The 22416-nt window shown below is 51.9% G+C and overlaps 1 protein-coding gene across 4 annotated transcripts; it reads left to right on the top strand.

The window, feature by feature from the left end:
* Positions 1-33: 33 nt before the first annotated feature.
* HK3 (hexokinase 3) lies at positions 34-22416 on the top strand. 4 transcript variants are annotated; one of them, XM_082380505.1, is made up of 19 exons: positions 34-5742; positions 8565-8686; positions 12451-12613; positions 12823-12977; positions 13061-13180; positions 13271-13366; positions 14277-14376; positions 14456-14639; positions 15131-15286; positions 15438-15671; positions 16025-16320; positions 16432-16571; positions 16650-16769; positions 19115-19210; positions 19380-19479; positions 21331-21514; positions 21627-21782; positions 21942-22175; positions 22263-22416. In XM_082380505.1, the coding sequence occupies exons 2-19, from the start codon at positions 8591-8593 to the stop codon at positions 22405-22407; spliced, it is 2775 nt and encodes a 924-aa protein (XP_082236631.1). In that variant the 5' UTR covers positions 34-5742; positions 8565-8590; the 3' UTR covers positions 22408-22416. The 4 variants fall into 4 exon arrangements, with proteins under 4 accessions (XP_082236631.1, XP_082236630.1, XP_082236632.1 ...); XM_082380504.1 differs by having other exon boundaries at positions 34-8686; XM_082380507.1 differs by lacking the exon at positions 8565-8686 and having other exon boundaries at positions 5671-5742.

The raw sequence follows: 22416 nt of genomic DNA, 5'->3' as shown, positions 1-22416 counted from the left end.
ATTTTAATTATGGAGCTAGTTCTCAGACTCATAAATTGCATGTTTCGGAATGAATTCCATTACTGGTCTCTGACATACTGCCTATATTCACAGAATGTGTAGTGCACAGTTGTGAACACTGTGTGGTTACTCTTTTGACTTTCTCTGACATCATTCTGGAAGATGCCAGGGCATTGAATTCTACTTCTATTCTGCTGTCCTTACCATTCAGTGACTTGTCATTTCATCTTGCTGCCTCACCCAGTTAAGAATTCTCAGCCAGAGCATAGGACCTTTGAGGGATATGTCTGACCATTCTTGCCAGGAATTTGTAAGTGAACTCTCAGTTATTAGTTCCTATACAATTACTTTTTCTTCCTAGATTAACCAGTGGGGATGCCTTGCATATTCATCTGCTAAAACTGAGATTGGTTCTCTTGCCATCAGAGGTCATAGCAGCAACAGGAAATAACTTCTGTTTCAGTTCATTAGTAGAGGAGTACACATTCTCAACCACATTACCCAGGAGCTTCCAGTGAAGAGCAGAGATGTGGTCTATGCTCAGTGCACAGGCAGACTCCAAAGATGAGAGGATGTTGAATGGCAGAAGCAACTGCCTGAGGGAGATGACCAAACAAGGATGTTGAGAAAGCTAGCTTTGGCCCAAGTTGATTTGAAGATATAGTGGGAGATGGTATGAGGTGGCTGCCGACCAGGAAAGGATCCTGGGACAAGATAAACGGGGCACCACTCACACTCTCCTAACTTCTGATTTACCAAGTCCAAAATTTTCTTTTCCTTTATTTTAAAACAAACATGAAGTGTGTGTTAGACTGGGGAGTTCAGAGATAGCTAGATGTAAGGCACAGCACAGGCCTTTAATGCATTGTTCCCTGCCTAGCTGCCTTTGCACACAAGCTCTTTGAGTTAGAAGAAGGCAGGATGGCAGGCTCACTCTCTATTCCTTCCATGTCTTGGTGTTGGATGGCACTGACGTTGTGGCCAGCATCACATTAATATTGCTGTTATTTTTTGAGCAATTGCTATGGTTCAGGCAATGTGTGTAGCTTCTTCATTTAATCCTCACAGCAACCTTATGAGGTAGGTATTATCCTCCCCAATTTTCAGATGAGGAAACAAAGGTTCAGAGTAACAAATAAAACCACTTTTTGTCCATGGAAGTGAGACCACAGTGCCCTGCCTCATCAGTCCTAATGAAAATGCTGTATTTTGACTCTAGTATTGATTATTTTCCTGTTTTCCTTCTGAGAAATAATTTGTCCCATCAACTTAACTCTCACTAGTTTTCTCTCAGTAAATGGCAATTTATTGGAGGTAAAGTTCCATAAACAGGGATGTTTATCTCTCTGCCTGAAGATAAGAAAAGATAAAGGGTGATTCTAGAAAGTGAATTATTTAACTTAAAATTGAGCGGTCTCCCTAGAACATGGATCAGTGGCAAATTGCTGGAGGAGGGTGTGGATCAGCAGGACTAGTACTGGTCGGCTTATTTATTAACTAATGTGGAGTCAGGGGAAACAGCCATCTCCCCAGGCCCTCCCACCTTGTCTTTGGTAAAAGCTGCTCATTAGTCTCATTCTCCCAATACCAGTGGTTTTGTGGGAGGGGCCTTAGTAAGGCAATGAAGAGACAAAGTCAGTGGAAAGAGTATGACATCAACCTGAGTCTGAACCCCTGCTTCTGATACAAGTTAACCTCTGTGAGACCTAGTTTCCTTTTCTATAAAATGGGAAAAATCTTACAGGGTTCTAAGGAGTAAGATAATGTGGGTAAAAGCACAATATCTCATAGAAGGTGAGTGAATGGCAGCAGTCGTTACTCAATGTAATGCTAGTTTTGTATGTCGTAAGTAGTGTTACAGTGAGAGGTGGAAAAGCCAGAGAGAGGTGAAGAGCAGATGTGAGAGGATACAGTTCGAGTACCTTAGTTCCATCAAGCACCAGCCTTCCACAGCAAGCTCAGGTGTTTAGAGCTTGCCTAGGAACCCTGGGTTTTTGGGTTTTGTTTCTTGTTTTTGTTTTGCTTCTTCCGAAAGATGGGAAGCAGCTGTTCTGATGATGTTGTCAACTCATGAAGAGCTGGGAAGCTCCAAGAACTTCAAAAGCTATTGTGATAAATTGGGAAAGAGAAGGTAACTTCTGTGTTAGGCACTGTGGTTGTGTTATTTCATTTCATCCTTATAACAACCCTCTAGCAGAGGCTGTGCCTTGTCCATTTCCCCTGGGCACTCACTGTTCTATTACATACCCGCAGGATCCTTTTGCAAGAACCTGTAACTCTCTGCCTTAGCACTTCTCTAGGCTAGTGTGTGGCACAGGCTGGGAGTGCCAGGGAGTGAGGGCCCCTGAGGCAGCCATCAGCCAGTAAAAGATGGAAGTTGGAGGATAAATTCTCCAGCTTCCTCACCTCAGGTGGATGCATTCTACCTGTCTCCCAGAGTTCCCCTGTGGGATTGAGCCTCAGTGGCTCCCAGCAGCAACTTAATTATGTATGCTCTATTGGCTTCCTTCCCTTCCTATCTCACTTCCAACTCCCCTGTCAGTGCTTCCTGGATCAGGCTGGGACTAGGGTGAGGGGCCCTCACTCTTGGGTTCATGTAAAGGCAACGTTGACACTTGTGTGAACCTAAGGGATTCTCTATATTTTATAGCTAGGCACTTCACATGCATTGCCCTAATCCTAATCCTGGCCTGATTGCTTCCCAATTAAACCTTTTGCACTCAAATTAGGTCTGCTTCTGGAGGAGCCCAACTAAGGCATTAGTCTCCGTGTTTTATACATGGAAAACAGGCTCAGAGAAGTGAAGAAATTCACCTAGGTCATACAACTAGTAACTGAGATGGGATCCAAACCCAGGTCTGTCTGACACCAGTGCTGATTCTCTCTACTATACCACACTACCTCCTACTTCCCACTTGAGTCACAAAACTCAATGGAAATTTTAAGTTTGGGCTCATTCTCACCTGTGAGGCAGAGAACTGTGGCCCTAAGTTGATTTAGAAGATGGGAATTGGGGTGAGGGGAAGGCAGGTAAGTAAGTAGATGGTAGTACCAAGTGGGAAGATGGAAGAATGTATAAACCCAGAGTGGAAAGGCTGCTGAAGCCATATGTACCAGGAAGGCAGGAAGAGGTTACTTATTTCCTCTCAGTTTCAAAAGCCCTGGACTATTGAGGTTGTGGGAGAGCTCTTCAATTCAACAAAAATTAACTGATATCTATCCCACGTTAGATCTAGAACTGGGCCCCGGGACGCCAAAGATAAATAAGAATCATTCTTTGGGAGCCCATAGTACAGTGGGGGGAGACAAACAGATTCTTTTAATAGACTGTAGTCTATGCAATGATACAAGGAGATCAAGACACTATGGGATCAATAGGCTGCTACTCGGCTGGGATTAGGGCCAGGAGGAGCTTGTCTGGGAAGGCTCCCAGCGGTGGCCATGTCTGAGGTGTAATTTAAAGGATGAGGAAAAGTTAGGTGAAAAGGCTGGAGAGCACAAAGGGAGAGTCATTCCAGACAGATCAGCGTAAACAAAAAACTAACAGAAGCAGCTTGATGGGTATAGGAGAGCTGCAAGGCACATTGGAGTAAAAGGGCATGGAGGGAATAGCAGGAAGCTTATTGGGGCCTGTGTGCCTGGCCGTGGGGCACTGTCAGCTGTGAGAAGCAAGCCTGTGAGCAGATCGGAGCAGGGAGGGCCTGACTGTCTTCCCAGCCGTGGTACCTGGGCTACAGCCCACCTTTCCCCCAGTTAACTGCCTCTCCCCATTCCTTAGTTCCTCCTGGACAGCTGAAGATTGGCACTAAGGGGCTATGAGGAGCCTTGTGAGGACTTGTCCTTCCCTTTTTTGGTCAGTGGCCATCTGGTGTCTGAAGAGAGCTGCTCATCCTTGCTATGCCTCTGCTACTCCTTGCTGTGCCTCTGCTACAGTTACGGCTGTCATAGTTGTTAACAGATCTCAAGCCCAGACTGCCTCCTCCCTCCGTAGGCCCTGACACAGACCTTCCCTGACGCTCTACCTAGGGTGCTGGGACCCCTGCTGCTGGGGAAATAGACATAGCTTTCTAGAAACACAGACAAAGAGCCCTGGCATTGCTTGTCAGGGGTGTATCCTCACCCCGGCTCAGGAGACTGCAAACTGACTGTCAGCATGAATCACATTCACATTTAGTTCCATATTGTCTCCCCACTAAGAAGTTGAGAGAGACTGGAGCGCCAGGCTAGGCAGGATGCTATGTTGTGAATGATGGCCAGTCTATCCTCCCCACCCCCATTCCCAATCTCAGAGCCTACATGCCTGATTGCTACCCAGTGAACTGTGCAGAAGGGCTGATATGTGGCATGTTTCCAGGCCCAGTTATGCCAAAGCTGATTCAACAGCCATCATCCCTGGTCTCCATCCTGGTGTCATGTGGAGGCAGAGTACTGTTTATGGTTAACGGTAGGGTTACTGTTGATGAGATAGCCTGGAGTTTTAAAGTATCTGCTCACCAATTTCCCTGGAATGAAAATTGGTGCAGTGTGTCTAGTCTCCTACCATGGCGAGTATCTTAGTCCATTTGGGCTGCAATTAAAAAGTACCACAGACTGAGTGGCTTATAAACAATAGAAATGTATTTCTCACAGTTATGGAGGCTGGACGTCTGAGGTCAGGGTGCCAGCCTGGCCAGATGGTCAGATGAAGGCCCTCTTCCACGTTGCAGACCGCGAACTTCTTGTATCCTCACATGGCAGAAGAGGCAAGGGAGCCGTCTGATGAGGGTACTAATCCCATTCATTAGGGCTCCACCCTTATGACCTAATCACCTCCCAAAGACCCCACTTCTTAATACCGTCACCTTGGGCATTAGGTTTTCAACATAAGAATTAGGTGGGAGGGGAACAAAAGTATTTAGACCACAACAGTGGGCACAGTGATACCCCAACTTTCTGTACATTCAAGAAGACTAGTTCAGGGAAACCAACTTGGTGGCCAACAGCCCCACTGCAGCTGAGATTCCTCTTCCCCTTCTAGTAGAGAAGCCCATGGTGTGAACCTGCTCTTCCTCCTCGGCCTGGAGACTAAAGGCTGAACTCCACAGCCTGGCTGCCTCCTCTCCCACCATGTGTCCTCACCTACATGTATCCTCTTGAGGTCCTTGGAGCTGCACCCCAATTCCATGAAGGTGCCTTGTGCTCCACAATTCTGTACATGCAAGGACATACTGCCACTCTTCCTTCAGGGCTCAGCTTCCTCAACTTCTTCTGCCCACTCTGGGACAGAGTTAGCCTCTTCCTCTTGTGCTCCCATATCGCCTCTTGTTCATTTAGTAAGTCCTTACACATTTTGGAAAATTGTCCATTGGACTACATATTTCCCAGGCTGTGTTCTTCTAGCTCCTTTCCAGGGGTGAACCACTGTGGACTCTGAGTGTTTGTAAAATGGATGGAGCTCCCAGCATTGCAGAGGGGATATCCTGAGCTCCTTGACCCAACTCAGGACTCCCAACTTCCTGTGGCGATCTTGGTTAAGTTTGCACCATGGCCCTGCCTAAACTGGCCTCCTCTTAGGGCAGACTCAGAGGGGAGTGCACCTTCCTGAATTAGCTGGTGTCTAGTGAGAGGGTGGAGCTTGGTGACATTATAAGTCAGATTACTCGTGAGTTTCACTTTTGAGTGCAAAGCAGTTCAGTGGGACGTCTCATATTGAGAGAGAAGAGCCCAGGTCTGAGGAGAGTGACCAACTGCTGCTTCTACCAGGTAAGATTCTCCTCTAATTCCTGCCTGCCTCGGCTCTAGCCCCTTCCTTACCCTCATCTCTCCTGCTTAGTCCATCCTGGATGAGTGGAGGCTGGAAAGACTAAGCTGGTTGGTCCTCGATAGTGGTTCCTATCCTCGGCAGAGGTCCTGGGATACCTTTCAGAAGGAAGGCTCGTTCCATGTAGCTGATTCAGCTGAATTGAGCCAAGAGGGCCACAGTTATTCAAACATGTGTAGACCCTGGGCTGGGTTCTGGGAATCTAGTGATATGGGAGACATGTCCCTCCCCACAGGAACTCTTAGCTGGAAGAGACAGAAATGAATATTTACTGGGAGTGTAAATACTGGGGTTACTTGGGGGAAGCTTCACAGTCTCTGGTATGTAGAAGTGCTGAATAAATGTTGAATAGAAGAAGAAATGAATAAGAGCGAATGAATGAGTGATTGAGCTAGCTGGGCCTCGATAGGAGAGTGAGATCTCACCATGTGTGTAGCCCTAGGCCCTTCCCAAAGGTAATTGCCTCAGTTACCCCATTTTATCCTCAAAACAGACCTCTAACATATATGGAACATATATTTGACAGATTTGACAGAAACTGAGTGTAGGTATATGTGACTTTGGGGAGATTTTTTGGAAACTGATTTCTTGGTTCTCTGAATAAGAACTCCCCACCTCTCAATTTTTCAAAGCTGTACTAGTACCTACCTATGCCAAGCCCTGTGCTGGGCATTGAAGAAGCAGAGATGACTCAGCAATTCCAGGGAAGGCTGTGAATGAAGGCTGAACAGCAGGAGACAAGATGAAGCTCATAGTCAATGTGGCTGGAATATGAAGGGGAGTAGCAAGAGAGGAAGCTTGGGTTGAGGACAGTGTGAGGGGGTTGCAAAGTCACAAAGCGTTTGGGACTTTTTTTTTCTGCAGTAGAAGTCATCACAGTGTGACGGCTTACTTCCCATTGTGGGGAATGACGTGATAAAACCTATTTTTGCACAGTCACTCTGGTAACATGTTTGGTGTGGGTAAGGTGGCGAGATGGACACATGGGAGCACGAATATCAATTAGGAGGCTGTTGGAATAATCAGATGGGTGGAAGGTCTAGGACAGTGGTTGGGGGAACTGGGAGGTGGAGACACACGGGAGCTCTTTCTGCTCTCAGCTCTTTCAGCCTGAGAACTTATTGCGTAGGGGAAGTGAGGGTCAGGGATGTATAGCGGCAAGATGAATGCCTCCAGCCAAGGTGAAGGACAAGAGAAGAATTTCGTGGGGAAAAGTGAAGGAGGAAATGAATGTGGCTTTGACCGTTGAGTTTGAGGACCCTTCTCCAGCATCCAGAAATGCTAACAGACCATTGGAATTTGGGATTTGGCTCAGGACGGGGGTAGATTTGGGAACCTTCACACAGGTTTTAATCAAACCTTGGGGATGAGTGAGATAAAGAGGGAGTGTGGAGAAGAAGACTATGGCCAGAAACTTGGGAGCCCCATTGTTTAAGAGGAGAGGAGCGAAGGAGTTATTGACGAAGACTATGAGAGACTCAGGAAGGAGGCCCAGGGAAGACTGACTGTCGCAGCCAAGGGAGAAGAGAATTTTGCAGTGAAGAGAATTCTCATGGCTTTGCATCCCTGAGAGAGGGTGAAAGCATGGGAACTGAAGAAAAGGCTGGTATTGGGCAGTCAGGAGATCATAGGTGACCATGGGGAGGGCAAATTCATGGACATGAGGGGAGTGGCAGGTGGGGAGGGGTTGCAGAGGTGGGAAGGTAGCTTTCCTGAAGTTTTGCTGTTAAAGGAGGAGAGGTGGAATAATTCAGTAGCCAGATGCCTTCTGCCCATCTTGGGCCCTCCACTGCATTTCCCTTTTCTTCCACCCCTGCAGGGCACCTGAATCATTGAAGGCTCCTTTGGAAACTTCCTGGTCCCCATTTTATTTACATGTAGATGAAAATAAAGTAGGCCTTGAGATGGAGAGACCTGGTGTGGCTGCTCTGTGAGGAGCTGCATCCTCAACTGTGAGCACAGGGCTCTTTCAGCTCAGCATCACCCCGCCTTCCAAAACTCACCCTGACGTTTATGTTGCACATTACAGTTCCCAAAGCATTTTCCCTGTTGTTACTCTATTTAATTCTGATGACAACCTTGTGAAGGTAGATATTATCTTCTCCTTTTTTACAGATGAAGAAACTGAAATGCAAAGAAATCATAAATGATTTGCCCAAAGTCATGGCATTAGTGGAACCCCTTTCTGAAGCACAGATCCACCCCTGTCCACTTCTCTCTTCAGCATGAAATTTACACACCTTAACTTGGCATGAAGGTGCCAAGCCAGCCTGCTTGCTTCTCCAGCAGGTCTTTGGCCCCTCCTTACCTCACACCCTTTGCTCCAAACCTTTAGCACATCCCTGAACTCCCAAGTACAGCAGCAAGTCCATCTCTGTCACTGCCTGTGTCAGTCATACTGTGATTATTGGTAAAGCTGTGAGGTCCCTGAGGGTGTGGCCTAGGTCTGCTTCGTCTGTACCCTAGCATGTGGCACATTAGGCATTAGGGACTGATAAATGTGAATGAATGACAGAATGAATGAATGGCATTGGGATTAGAAATCAGCCTTCCCAATGCTCTTTTGTTGTACATGCTCTGGAAAATGAGGGCTTTCTGGTTGTTTACTAAAGGATTTTGATGGTCAGAGATTCTGAGCTCTGCCCACATCTTCCTTCCTGGTTCCATTCAGAAGGAAGAAAGTTAAGGGTCTGCATCACAGCCTCCGAGGTTCATCACAACCTGTGGAGTACGTGGTTCACCCGGGAACCCTTTTCCCCCATAGGAGGTCACCCCCCACCGTGGAACCACATGGACTCCATTGGGTCTCTAGGGTTGCAGCAACAGGAAGAAGCCCCCAGCTGCCCCCAAGAAGGCTTGCCCTGCCCCTCAAACAGCTCTGAGCTGGTAAGTTCAGTACTGGGTTCCTGTCTCGTGCCTATTCAAGGCTGTCAAGAGCAGGAGCAGCAGAAGATGCCATGCGGCCACTGGCTCACACCCATGCAGCCCTTTCCTGTTTACTGAGCCTTTCACGTCTGATCTAGTAGCTTTCTCCTTCAAGGCTCCACACCACTGCAGGGTGGGGGTTATCTCCTCATTTTACAGCCGAGGAAGGGGGCTTAGAGAGGTGACGTACCTTGAGTTTAAGGCACGACAGGAGCTTGAGCTGAGGTGTTTCATCTCCAAAGTCTAGAAAGGACCCTCCAGGGTTTTTCTTGTAGAAAGCTGTGTTCTTAAAGCCCTTCCTTCTCCCACTTCTCAAGTCATTCCTGCACATCTTTCACCCCTTAACACGGCCACTGAAGTCAGGCACACAGAGAGGATTTCAGTGCTGAACTCAACTTGGAGGTTGTGCAGCAAGGTTATTGTGCCTCAGGTTAGCTCAGAGTGAGTTTCTCTTTTTTCTGTCATCTTGACCAAGATTTAGAAGCCCTTGTCTACCACACCCTCTAGCAGGAAACACTTGGGTAAGTCAATTCATATCTCTTCGTCTCTGTTTCCTCATCAGTGAAATGGAGGAAAATAAAGTCTAATCCTCCCACTCCTGGAGGATTAAGTGAGCTAATGGAGATACAGGACCTGCACAGAGGAGGCATCCATGAAAGGGTTCTTGAATTGTTCCCTGCAGTTTCTTTAGTTTTCCAGCCCATTCTGAAACCTGCTTGATTTGGCTTGTTGCCCAAACTAGAGGGGCGTCACCCCTCACTGCATTTCATGCTCCCACTTTACCCTTGTCCAACGTCTGCTCCAGACCCTGTAAACATTTCTTCTGTGCACAACCCCTAGCTGGGCCACAGAAGGGTGCAATGACTGTGCCGCGGTGCCTGCCCTGCCAGGGCTTGCTCTAGGGCCTGCCACCATCACCTCTTTCACTTTACGCCACTCTCTCGAGACTCTGGCGCTGGTCCCACACCCACCCTGCTGGCTCTATTGCACACACCTGCAGTTTAAAGACAATTCTCTTCAGCTTTGGGGGAACTTCACATGGATGCCAAATTTCCTGTGGCCTTGGGCCCCCACTCAGCACTGCAGGCTTCTACCTCAGCTCCCCTTCCCATGATGCTCTAAGAACCACGTGTGGTCGGAGCCCAGTCCCATCTGAGTCCCTTCCTGGTGCCTTCTGCCAGGACTCTTTTTGTCACCAGAGGGGACATGGAGTCAGGATCCCCAGGCTGGTTTTACCTTGTGCTCTGAGGAAAGGGAACCCATGTCCTATAGGGCAGCCACTGTCTCACCCCTTCACATCTACTGTCTTCTCAGTCCTCACAACATCGCTAAGAAGTGGGTGCTATTTTTGTTCCTGCTTGACAGAGGAGAAAACCTGCTCAGAGAGATGAGGTGGGCCCTGACTGTCCGACACAGCAAGTTGGTCAAAGGATCCAGCATTGAAGCCACATCGAATTCACCCTCTCTCTAATGCTTTGCTCCTCACTCTCCTGGCTGAGGTCTCTCCCCACTCTTCTTGGGGGAGGTTGAGGCGAGACTCCAGTAGCTTCTCCTGGCTGCTGTGCGCCCACCAGCGTCAGCCAGCGAAGTCCTCCTGTGTTTCTTGAGGCTTCTGCCATCTCCTAGTCACTCCTCTTGCACCTCTCACTGCAGCCAGGAGGAAAAGGAAGAAAAACATCAATCTACCCAAGCCATTGACTTCTCCATAACTCTGCTGTTGTCATTAAGCAATAATAAAACACCCCTCACATCTGAACAGCACTTTACACTTTCACATACATTATCCCCTTTCTTATGCCACCACAACCACTTAGTCAACAAATCCTGAGAGCCAGCCACTCCTTGTGGCCCTGAGATACAACCATGAACAAGACATGGCTCCTGGGTGCTTTTGAGTATTGTTATTCTCTTGTAAGTCTTACCATGTCAGAGAGAAGTTTAACTTGCCCAGGGCCACATAGCCAGGAAGTGGCAGGGCAAGGACTCAGATGTAAGTTTTCTCATCCCACGTCCTATGGGGTTTCTTTGCTGCAAACTTCATCAGCTTTGGGTTCTTTTCAGGTGTTTTTATTAGTTTTTATAAGGCTTCGCATTTATGTGGAAACATCTCTGCAGTCAGATCTGGGTTCAAGTCCCACTCTGCCCCTTAATAGCTGCTTGGATTAGGAAGATGACTATACCTCTCTGAGCCTCAGTTTCCTCATTTGTGACTCAGGAATAGCTCCTCCTAGCATGCATGGCTACTGGAAGCAGTAATGTGAATATGGAACTGAACATCTGGACTCCAGTTGGGATCATTTGCCTCCTTAGGGATCTGTTTCCCATTCTCTTCCTAAAGCAGGGGTGGGACTCAGTTGCCCCCATCTCCCTCAGTTGGCAGCCTCTCCTCCCTGGCTCTCCCTGCCTTCTTATCCAGGTGCCTAAGTGGTACTTTACAGATATGGGCCCAGTGTGGGGTAGCGGGTCGTAGGAATGGAATTCCTATGAGACAGGCAGTGGGGACCTGGGAAAGGCTAAGACTGGGAGAATGGAGTCGGGGGCTGGGACCCTCCGACAAACCCAGGGAGGCTGCTGAGGCCTCTTTGAAGGACAGGCCAGAGGGTTGTCCCAGGGAGGTTTCCACACAGAAGTGAGATACTGGAGCTTTTCTTAAGCTCCCCCAACTCAAGCTTCTGCTGGAAAAGAACCTGGTGTCCCATCCTCTGCTTTCCCTCTCTGCCCGCCACTCCCTTCACTCTGATCTGCCCCTGGCCAGCCTTCCCCAAAATCCATCCCCTTGCTCTGAAGAAAAACCCTTTGTGCTCTTCCCCCATATCTTCAAATGGCTCATTCCCTTCCTTCATTTAGGTCATCTCCACAGGGAGACCTTCCCTGACCAATATCCAAAAATACCTCTTCCTCCCCTGGTCACTCCTGAACTTCTATTTCTGCCTTTCTTTTCTACCAGTACTACCAGAACCACATTACATGTTTCTGTGCTTATTTTCTGCCCCCTACACTAGAATTGAGTTCCACAAGAGCAGACTCAGCTGGCTGTGCAGTGTATGGTGCTTAGAATAGTTCTGGGTACATATTAGGGGCTCAGTCAATGTCTGTGTGAAGGGTGGCCAACTGTGGGAGGACTGTCCTCCACGGTGTGGCCCCCAAACTCTCCTGGCTGGGCTTGCTCGGGCTCCAGAGTGGAGTGTGTCGGAATAGGGAAGCCCCTGAACCTGAAGTTCATCCACACATTTGTTCATTCATTTGCTCATCTAACAACAATTCACTGAGCAGCTCGGCTCTGGGTCCTGGGGAACCAGAGCAAATCACTGGTGGGGTGACAGGGGAGAGGTCTTGCCAGCCCTGAATTCAAAGAAGTAGAGGGGGTTGGAGGGAGCTGAAAGGATCCACAAGGGAATGGAGCAGGAGGAAATGGGTGGGTCTTCCCACCAGAAAGGAGCTTTCTGAGGGTGCAGGAGCTGGTGTAGGCTGTGAGCAGCAAGAAAGCCACAGTGTGTGAAGAGGCGAGGAGTGGGGCTGGGCAGGTGCCTGGGAGCACAGCAAGGCTCACAGTGGGCTCAAGCAGGGCTCAGGCCAGCCCCTGGGGAAGCTGAGGGAGGGGTGCTGGTCTGGGCTAGGGAAGGGAGGTATGAACTGGGCCAGGCTGGCCTCTGTCCTGGTTGGAGTGGGGGAACTTCGCTAGGCCAACAGGGCTCCTGCCCAGATGTCGGCCTGTTTCTCCTCAGGTACAGGAATGCCTGCAGCAGTTCAAGGTGACAGGGGCACAGCTGCGGCAGATCCAAACCAGCCTCCTGGACTCCATGGAGCAAGCCCTTAAGGGGCAGGCCAGCCCTGCCCCTGCTGTCCGGATGCTGCCCACATATGTGGGGTCTACCCCACATGGCACTGGTGGGTTGTATAGACTAACATGGGTGGCCAGGACTGGTAAGAGGGTTCTGATCTGGGGGAGGGGTGAGTTCCTTACCCCTTTCTCCATCTCTAAGGTCCCCATCTCTAAGGTCCCTTGATGAGACTTCACAGGCCTTGGGAATGTTTCTGGGAAGAAGAGGGCTTGGTCTCACCAGCTGCGTGCCTTTCTGTGACCTGCTTTCCCACAGAGCAAGGAGACTTCGTGGTGCTGGAGCTGGGAGCCACAGGGGCCTCACTGCGTGTTCTGTGGGTGACCCTGATGGGCACTGAGGGGCACAAGATGGAGCCCCGAAGCCAGGAGTTTGTGATCCCCCAAGAGGTGATGCTGGGTCCTGGTCAGCAGGTGAGCACTCACTGCACAGGCTCTGGGCCCGGGGGCAGCTGGGGCTCCAGTGGGCAGAGCTAAGCCCCCAACCCACCCCACAGCTCTTTGACTTTGCCGCCCGCTGCCTATCTGAGTTCCTGGATGCGCTCCCCGTGGGCAATCAGGGTCTGAAGCTTGGGTTCAGCTTCTCCTTCCCTTGTCACCAGACAGGGCTGGACAAGGTGAGACAGGGTGGCTACAGGGACAGTGGGTGGAGGGGCTGCAGCCCCATGAAGGTCGTTGGAGGACTGACCTGAATTTTCTGCCTCCAGAGCACCCTCATTTCCTGGACCAAAGGTTTTAGGTGCAGTGGTGTGGAAGGCCAGGATGTGGTCCAGTTGCTACGAGACGCCATCCAGAGGCAGGGAGTGAGTAGAGGCAGGGGAGCAGGGAGGGAGGCCCACGTGGCCTGGGCCTGGGCCTGGGCCCAGCACATGTAGGCTGTGCCTATGCTTCTGGGAGGGCCTTCTTTCCTTTCCTGTTTATACCCTTTCTTTATCCATGTAACCTTTGGGTAAATGCCGCTACCATTCTCATTTTATAGGTAAGGAGACTGAAGCTAAGAAAGGTCAAATAAACGTTCAGGACTGTAGGGGGAAACAAAGATGAAAAGACTTGACCCTGTCCTCAGGGACCTCACAAGTCTAGTGGGAAAACATTCCAATAAAAGATTGTCCCTGTTGAGAATGTGGTTCCGATGACTGTGGGAGCACAGGGAAGGGTGTACTACGACTTGAGCAGAGACTTGAAGGAGAAGTTTGCCAGGTGCATAAGCTGGGGCTGGGGAGGAAGGTCTAATTTCAGAGAAGGGCATATTCAAAAGTCTGGATGCCTGAGAAAGGCCGCTCTGGATCTGTGCGGACTAACCACCGCGGTGCTGTGTGAGTAGCTGGAAGTCAGGGCTGAGAGGAGCAGGCTTGGGGAGCCAGGCCAGGACCAGGGTGAGCAAGCGAGGTGTCTACAGCGCAGCCTTCAAGGTGACATGTTTGCTCACCCTTGTCCTGGTCCTGTGGGGAGCACTGGTGTTCTGGAAGTGATGGCTGAGGCTGAGAGCCCCTGAGACCTCCAGGGCCTGAGCTGGGAGCAGAGGAGCCAAGGGGCAGGGGTGGGATGGGAGGAAAATCCTCTATAGGTTGGGAAGGCCTAGAGCATATGTGACGCAAATGTGTGGGGCATGTGGACACACATTTCAGGGACTCTGTGTGTCTCCATCAAAGCCAGGGCCCCAGCCCTGCCCATCCCCCAGGTTCCCTGACCTCTGTCCTCTCTGTTGTCCAGACCTACAGCATCGATGTGGTTGCCGTGGTGAATGACACAGTGGGCACCATGATGGGCTGCGAGCCAGGGGTTGGGCCATGTGAAGTTGGGCTGGTTGTAGGTGAGCCACAGGCATTTGTGATGGTGGATGGAGGGCCTGGAGGCCTGGTGGACAGGTCCTGATGGGGTGTCCCTGCCAGACACTGGCACCAATGCGTGTTACATGGAAGAGGCACGGCATGTGGCAGTGCTAGACGAGGACCGGGGCCGAGTCTGCATCAGCGTCGAGTGGGGCTCCTTCAGTGATGATGGGGCCCTGGGGCCAGTGCTGACCATCTTCGACCGCACCCTGGACCACGAGTCCCTGAATCTGGGTGCCCAGAGGTGGCCTAACCTTCTGCTCTAGTCCCTGTCACTGCTTTGTTCCCCTCCCGCTCTGTTGTCCCTGTACTCCAGCCCTTAGGCCCCTCCCTCTCGTTTGCTCCTAGGCTCTCCGGGTTGCATCCTGGGGGGCCCTGGCCAGGCTCAAAGAAGGAATGAGTTCTAGAACGAAGAGTTTTTAATTCTTGGCCCTCCCTTATTCCTGACTCTGGCCAGCCCTGGCAGGGGTTGGGGGTTGGGAGTAGCCAAGCAAAGAGTCTCCTACCCTCCTTGGATCCTTCCACCCTCCAGGAGTCCCCATGAACCTAATCTAAGCCAGAGGGGGCAGTGGGGTCTGGGTAAACACCCAACTGTCTCCTAGGAGGCCATTTGCTTCTGGACCCTTCAGCAGGGACCGCAAAGCAAATGACCCCTCTTTGGGAGTTCTTGGAGGTGGGGCCAGGTGGGCTGAGGGCTTAGGAAAGGCTCTGTCCAGCCACCCTTCCTGCCTGTAGGTTTGAGAAGATGATTGGGGGCCTGTACCTGGGTGAGCTGGTGCGGCTGGTGCTGGCTCACCTGGCCCGGTGCGGTGTCCTCTTTGGCGGCTACACCTCCCCTGCCCTGCTAAGGCAAGGCGGCATCCTCCTGGAACATGTGGCTGAGATGGAGGAGTGAGTGCGGGAGGCGAGTGGGCTGCGACAGAGGGGTTCTTGACTTGGGAATGGGGAGGATGCTCTTTCCCTGAGGTAGCCATGGAGCTTTGGTGGGGGCAGGGAGCTTTGGGGCTACTTCAGCCCCAAAGTAGCACCCTGTCCCCGCCAGTCCCTCTGCTGGGGCAGCCCGTGTGCACGCTATCCTGCAGGACTTGGGCCTGAACCCGAGGGCCTCAGATGCCGAGTTCGTGCAGCACATATGTGCGGCTGTGTGCACGCGGGCTGCCCAGCTCTGTGCAGCTGCCCTGGCTGCCGTCCTCTCCCGTCTCCAGCACAGCCGGGAGCAGCAGACACTTCAGATCGCTGTGGCCACTGGAGGCCGAGTGTTTGAGCGACACCCCAGGTATTGGGAATACAGATGATCCTGTGTTAGCAGGTAGCAGGAACAAGTGTGTGTTTGTGATACACACCCAGAGGGCACTCTGGTACCACTGGTGCAAGCCTATGGATATGAATGGCACCCAAGCAAAGTGAGGACAGACAGGGGCTGGGGAGGCCAGAAGAGGTCAGAGGAGAGAAAGAGGCTTCTCTTGGGTGTGCAAGGGAGGGTGTCACTGGGGGCACTGGGCAGATGGTTGGTGCATAGATGGGTTTAGAATTGAATTGATTTGAAGTGAGGGAGCCCAGGGCTTCTGCAAGCCCTGGGGGTCAGGGCCAGGTGCCAAGCCAGGGTGCACCTGATGTGTGTCTGTGTAGGTTCCTCAGCATCCTTCAGGAGACAGTGAGGCTCCTGGCCCCCGAATGTGATGTCTCCTTCATACCCTCTGTGGACGGGGGTGGCCAGGGTGTGGCAATGGTGACTGCTGTGGCTGCCCGCCTGGCTGCCCACCGGTGCCTGCTGGAGGAGACCCTGGCACCATTCCGGTTGACCCGTGAGCAGCTGGCAGCAGTGCAGGCACAGATGCGAGAGGCCATGGCCAAGGGACTCCAGGGGGAAGCCTCCTCCCTCCGCATGCTGCCCACTTACGTCCGGGCCACGCCTGATGGCAGTGGTAAGGACTTGGCTTGAATGTGGGGCTGGGACATGGACTTCTGGGGGTCACAGCATGTGTGGGGATGGAGCTTCCAGCTCTGACCTGGCACTGAGGGTCTCTGCCCCACAGAGCGTGGGGACTTCCTGGCCCTGGACCTGGGGGGCACCAACTTCCGGGTCCTCCTGGTGCGTGTGGCCACTGGAGGTGTGCAAATCACCAGCCAGGTCTACTCCATCCCGGAATGCGTGGCCCAGGGCTCTGGACAGCAGGTACCCACAACCTGGAGCTGATGTCAGGGGGCGGGAAAGGGCCAAGTGGCCCGCTCCCTGACTTGCTCCACCCCTCAGCTCTTTGACCACATTGTGGACTGCATCGTGGACTTCCAGCAGCAGCAGGGCCTGAGTGGGCAGAGCCTCCCCCTGGGTTTCACCTTCTCCTTCCCGTGTAGGCAGGTCGGCCTGGACCAGGTGAGAGAGGGAGGGCTGGGGGAAGCCGTCCTCAGGGGGCTTTCCACCAACATACTCTTCTTGGAGTGGGCAGGAGGCCTGGAGAGGGCTTCCTAGGCTAGGGAGAGGACTGGGTGGAGGCACTGCAGGGCCGGGCCTGCACCCAGCCTCAGTTTCCCCAGATGTGATGTGCCCAGGTGGATGGGATGCGGTGAAATGGCCTGGAATCCAGGGCCATGAAAAGGCGTGGGATGGAGAAGGACATGGTTACCCCTGGGGGCTGCCAGTGGGCAGGAGAGTGGAGCCAGCATTAGGTCTGGGCACTTGGGAGCAGTGCAGGCCAAGGTTGGGACTGACTGGAGGACACACCGGCTGTCTCACCCACAGCACTGTTGTAATGCCGAGGGTATCTGCAGGGAGCAGAGTTTGTTCTGTCTCTCAAAGGGGCTTGTGGTTGCATGGTTCCTTTGCCCTCTCTCCTATTCCCAGCCTTGCTGGTATCCTTCTCAGGGCCTGGTTGGGGTTGGCAGAGGGGCAGGCACAGGTCTAGACACAACACCCACTCAGCACACACCTCTGCATCCTTCATCAGGAATGCTAGACTTTTCATGCACACACCTAAGGCCTGCCATGGAGATGGCTCCTCCCAGACCTCCGATCCAAGCTGCCAGGAAGCTCCTCCTCAACACCCCCAACTTCTGCTGAAAAGCTCCTGTGATGAGGAGCTTGCTGGCCCTGAAGGTGCCGACCAGGTTCTTCCACACCTGTGGTCTCTGGGAAGCTCTGCCTCCTCTACTCCAACCAGCCTTCCTATCGTTTTCGCCTACCCTCTGCTCCTGCTCTGACCTCTCAGATACGGGCCTCTGTGCTCTGCTTTCCTTTGGATCATGCAGTCAGCAGTGTCTCTTTGCTCGTCTGCTCCCTCCAGCCTGAGTTATTCTGGCACCTTTTGATTATTCCTTGTAAGGTGTGAGAAGCAGGTGGGACTATGTGCAAAATCAGGCATGCAGGAAACACGGTCCTATTAACAGAATTTAATTTCTATGTTGAGCCCACATTCTTTTCAGGAGTGAAAACTTAATGGTAATCAATTCAGGGACCCCCCTTATCCAGGTAGGGGCCCCTCCTTTGCTGTATAGAATGTGCAGACAAGCTGGGACGTGGGGGAAACGTCCAGGCCCCAGCCATTTGGACTCTGCCTCTTGCTCTCTTGGGTCTTGACAACTCCCTTGATACCTTACCTTCCTCTCCGTGGAGAAGGAGGGCAGAGGCTGCCTCTGTTCTCAGATTATCCAAATCCCTTCTGTTTCCTCCCCTTCCCCACAGGGGCATGGCCAGGGTGGAGGGCCTAGGACTTTCTCAGGAAGCCATCCGGAACCTGGCTCTAACTCCTGCCCACCTCACCTTTCCCAAACCAGGGGGTCTTTCTCTCATCTGGGAGTGGGGAAACTTTGCTGTTACTCATGATCTGGCTCCCGCTCTCATTCACTCTCACTCTCTCTGGTTTCTGTTTTTGAGACAATGAGCACAGAATACTCCATCTTGTGGTTTTATGGGGAAAGGAATAAAAGGAAATATTACTGGGGGAAATGTCAGTTAATATGTCTAAAATCTCCTGCCCCAAAGATTCCCAGACCTGCTCTCCATGCGTCTACTTTGGGCAGAGCAGTCATTTTCTCCTAATGGTGGGTGGAATAGTTCCCCTGCCCCCTCTCTCAGAGGAAGCACAATAAGAAAAGAACAGCTAGGCCGCCATTACTAAGTTCACAATTTAAGGCCAGTTTCTCACAGTAAATTGTCTTGTCCCCTCCTGTCCTGCCCTGGTGTCTGGTTTCTGGCTTTTCCATTCATCCTTCACTTGTATCTGGAACATGCATGTGAATCTCCCATTGACACGGCTCCGTCCCAACTCTGAGAATTCCTTCCTTTCAAGTGACTCTTGCTAGCTCTTTCTGTTAGAGCAGACTCTGCTGTCATTTGGACCTCTGAGCCTTCTCTGTCCTTCCCTTTCTCACACACAGCACTCATTTTACCAGATCTGTTCATTCCTAACCCAATTACAAAGGGCCATTCCTTCTGGGCAGATGTCTTAAAATGGCCAGACCCTCAAACTATCTGAGCATTCTGGCACTAAAAGTAGAAGACGTAGGTTGGATGGTTATTAATAGGTTTCTTCACACTGGAATCCTCCTGGGGAATTGGGAGGGGGCAGAGTGCAAGGTCCTTAATCGTATGACAGAGTAGACACAGAATCCTACCTGGGGAGGGAATCATATCCTGCATTCTGATGGGATGCAGGCTTTGGAGAGGCAAAGTGAGATTCCAAGGGACCTCTAGCTTCCTGCTTCCTCTTTGTCCCACCCCAGGGCATCCTCCTGAACTGGACAAAGGGTTTCAATGCATCTGACTGTGAGGGCCAAGATGTTGTGTGTCTGCTGCGGGAAGCCATCGGGCGCCGACAGGTAAGTAGCCTGCCTGCAGGGGTGCTTTGGTGCAACAGGCCTTGAACGGAGCAAAGGGTCTCCCGCTGCCTGATGTGGGGGGCCCTCTGTAGTAGAGACCTCTGGGTCCAGTGCTAGTTGCTGTGACGACCACGTTGCCCAGCAACTAGCAGCATCCTTTTGTGTGCAGGCAGTGGAACTGAACGTGGTTGCCATTGTCAATGACACGGTGGGGACCATGATGTCCTGTGGCTACGAGGACCCCCATTGCGAGGTCGGCCTCATCGTCGGTGAGGAGGGCCCTGCTCTTTTGTGCCCCTACTGCCTGTTGCTAATTTACTGCCTCCTGTTGATTCGGACATTCCCCTGGCCTTGGGGATGTGGCATCATTCCTACCTGACTCAGTGGGGCCCTGGAACACTCTATTGGGCTGAGGGTCTGGAGTTTCAGTGTCTAGCCCAGCTTAGCTACTGACTCACAGTTATTTAAGCTCTCTGAACCTCAGTTTGCCCATCTGTTAAATGAATGTGAGCTTTGGAGTCATACAGATTTGGGTGGAAATACTAGCTCTGCCACTTCCACTGGTATGACCTTGGGCAAATCACCAGAGCCTCAGTTTCCTCATCTCTAAGGTGGAGATCATAATAATGCCTGTCTTAAGGGGTTATGAGGATGAGATGGGAGGGGACAAAGTGTAGCATTATGCCTGGCTCATGGCCTACAGAGTATTTGGAATTGGGTGGGACCCCAGTGATGGGGGTGTGTGCAGAGAATGAGTTGAGATGGTTCTTTGAATAGTCCAAGATTCTAAGTCCCTTTTTTTTTTTTAATATTTATTTATTTATTTGGCTGCACTGGGTCTTAGCTGTGGCACGTGGGATCTTTAGTTGCGGCACACGGGATCTTTTTAGTTGCAGCATGAGGGATCTTAGTTCCCTGATCAGGGATCGAACCCAGGCCCCCTGCATTGGGAGCGCGGAGTCTTAACCACTGGACCGCCAGGGAAGTCCCCAAGATTCTAAGTTTTTATTAAGCACCTTTCCTGTGGCCAGTTGGGGGCTGGATGAAGGGACAGGAAGACACATAAAGAAGGGGAAAATATCTGCCTTCTCGGAACTGACTGTTTAGTGAGGGTTGAATCCAGAAGAGCATGTGGCCATCAGAGAGAGCTGAATCTGACTAAATGCCAGGGCAACAAGCCAAGATCAGAAAGGAAGGGGTCCCAACATGAGTGAGACTTGAAAAGAAAGCCTTTGAAAAAGGAATTTGGCTAGATGGGGGAGGAGGGATCCCATAGCTCCTTGGACATCCGTCTCTTAGAGCAGGAGGTATGTGGCAGCCTCAAAGGAGACTGGGAGCTTCTTGAACATAGTGTCTGGCACCGGGAGGTGCTCGAGAGAGGCAGGCCCAGATTGCTGTGTGAATAAACAACAGGATGGATTAATTCCAGGGTCCAACACACCTGCTTAGAGCTGATCGTGTGTTGGGGAGAAGAAGGAAAAGCCTTTACCCAGGGTATGCCTTCTGTCTAAGCTTCTTGGCTTCAAGGTCAAATCCAAATGTCACTTCCTCTCTGTAGCTTTTCCTGACTTTCTAGGCAGGAAGACTCACCTGTGCTTGGGTGTTCCATGATGCTTTTCTTTGCACTTCTATTTGGGCACACACAGGAAGTATCAGAGTTGGCTGCTCATTGCCCAGCCTCTGGCCACTGTGGAGCTCCTTGTGTCTCATTTTTATGTCCCCGGTTCCTGGCCCAGCACCTGCTGATTTGACTAAAGACCTGGAAGGCCAGTCCAGGAAGGCTTGGGCCTCTCACCTGTGTGACAGCGGGGGCTGTCACACATCTCTCAGGGGAATGATGTGAATGACGGGCATTTTGGGAGCACCCTGGGGTAGCATGGGAGATGTGCTGATGGTGGTGCTGGTAGGGGAAGTAGTGGAGGCCCGGGGGGCTTGATGGTGGCAGGGTCTGAAAAAGGGATGCGAGGAAGGAAGGAGGACCAGGCCCTGGGCAGGCCAATGAGCATGGGGAGATGGAGAGGTAGGAAATGAGCCCAGATTTTGCTATCTCGGTGGGAAGGGCTCAGAGGGATCTTGTCTGCATCAGTAAATGGCTCCCACCCCATCTGGCCTCTCTGAAGGAACTGGCACCAATGCCTGCTACATGGAGGAGCTCCAGAATGTGGCAAGTGTGGCTGGGGACTCAGGCCACATGTGCATCAACATGGAGTGGGGTGCCTTTGGGGATGATGGCTCTCTCAGCATGCTCAGTACCTGTTTTGATGCAAGTGTGGACCAGGCATCCATCAACCCTGGCAAGCAGAGGTGAGGGTTGGGCTGGGCAGGTGTGACTGGTGGTGGCTGGCACTAGTGATGTGGCTGGTGGTGGCACGGGGCTGGGGCCTCCTGCCCTGTGTGCACACACACTTTCATGCAGGTTTGAGAAGATGATCAGTGGCATGTACCTGGGGGAGATCGTCCGCCACACCCTCTTGCATTTGACCAGCCTTGGAGTTCTCTTCCGGGGCCAGCAGACCCAGTGCCTTCAGACCAGGGACATCTTCAAGACCAAGTTTCTCTCTGAGATTGAAAGGTGCTGAGGCCTGCATTATCTCCTTCCACCTCCCAAAGGACTCTATCATTGGGTGGAATGCTGGTTGGAGGGAGGTGCACCAGAGGACGGAAAAGCCATGAGAGGGGGGCGCTCATGCAGGATCCTGCCTCTCTGTGCTCTATTCCCTCCTGTCTCCAGTGACACCCTGGCCCTGAGGCAGGTCCGAGCCATCCTGGAGGATCTGGGGCTGTCCCTGACCTCAGATGATGCCCTGATGGTCCTGGAGGTGTGCCAGGCCGTGTCCCAGAGGGCCGCCCAGCTTTGTGGGGCAGGTGTGGCTGCCGTGGTGGAGAAGATCCGTGAGAACCGGGGCCTGGAAGAGCTGACTGTGTCTGTGGGGGTGGATGGAACCCTCTACAAGTTGCACCCTCAGTGAGTCTGGGTGCCGGGCTGGGCAGGGAGGCATGGCCAGGTGGGGCCCGGCTGACCTGGCCTCACCTCGGCCTCTCCCCCTCACAGCTTCTCCAGCCTGGTGGCAGCCACAGTGCGGGAGCTGGCCCCTCGCTGTGTGGTCACCTTCCTGCAATCAGAGGACGGGTCCGGCAAAGGTGCAGCCCTGGTCACCGCTGTTGCCTGCCGCCTTGCCCAGATGACCTGTGTCTGAAGAAGTCTC

Source organism: Balaenoptera borealis (genome assembly GCF_965194805.1).
Source record: "Balaenoptera borealis genome assembly, chromosome: 2".
Classification (NCBI taxonomy): Eukaryota; Metazoa; Chordata; class Mammalia; order Artiodactyla; family Balaenopteridae; genus Balaenoptera; species Balaenoptera borealis.
This window is presented reverse-complemented; position numbering and strand designations above follow the sequence as displayed.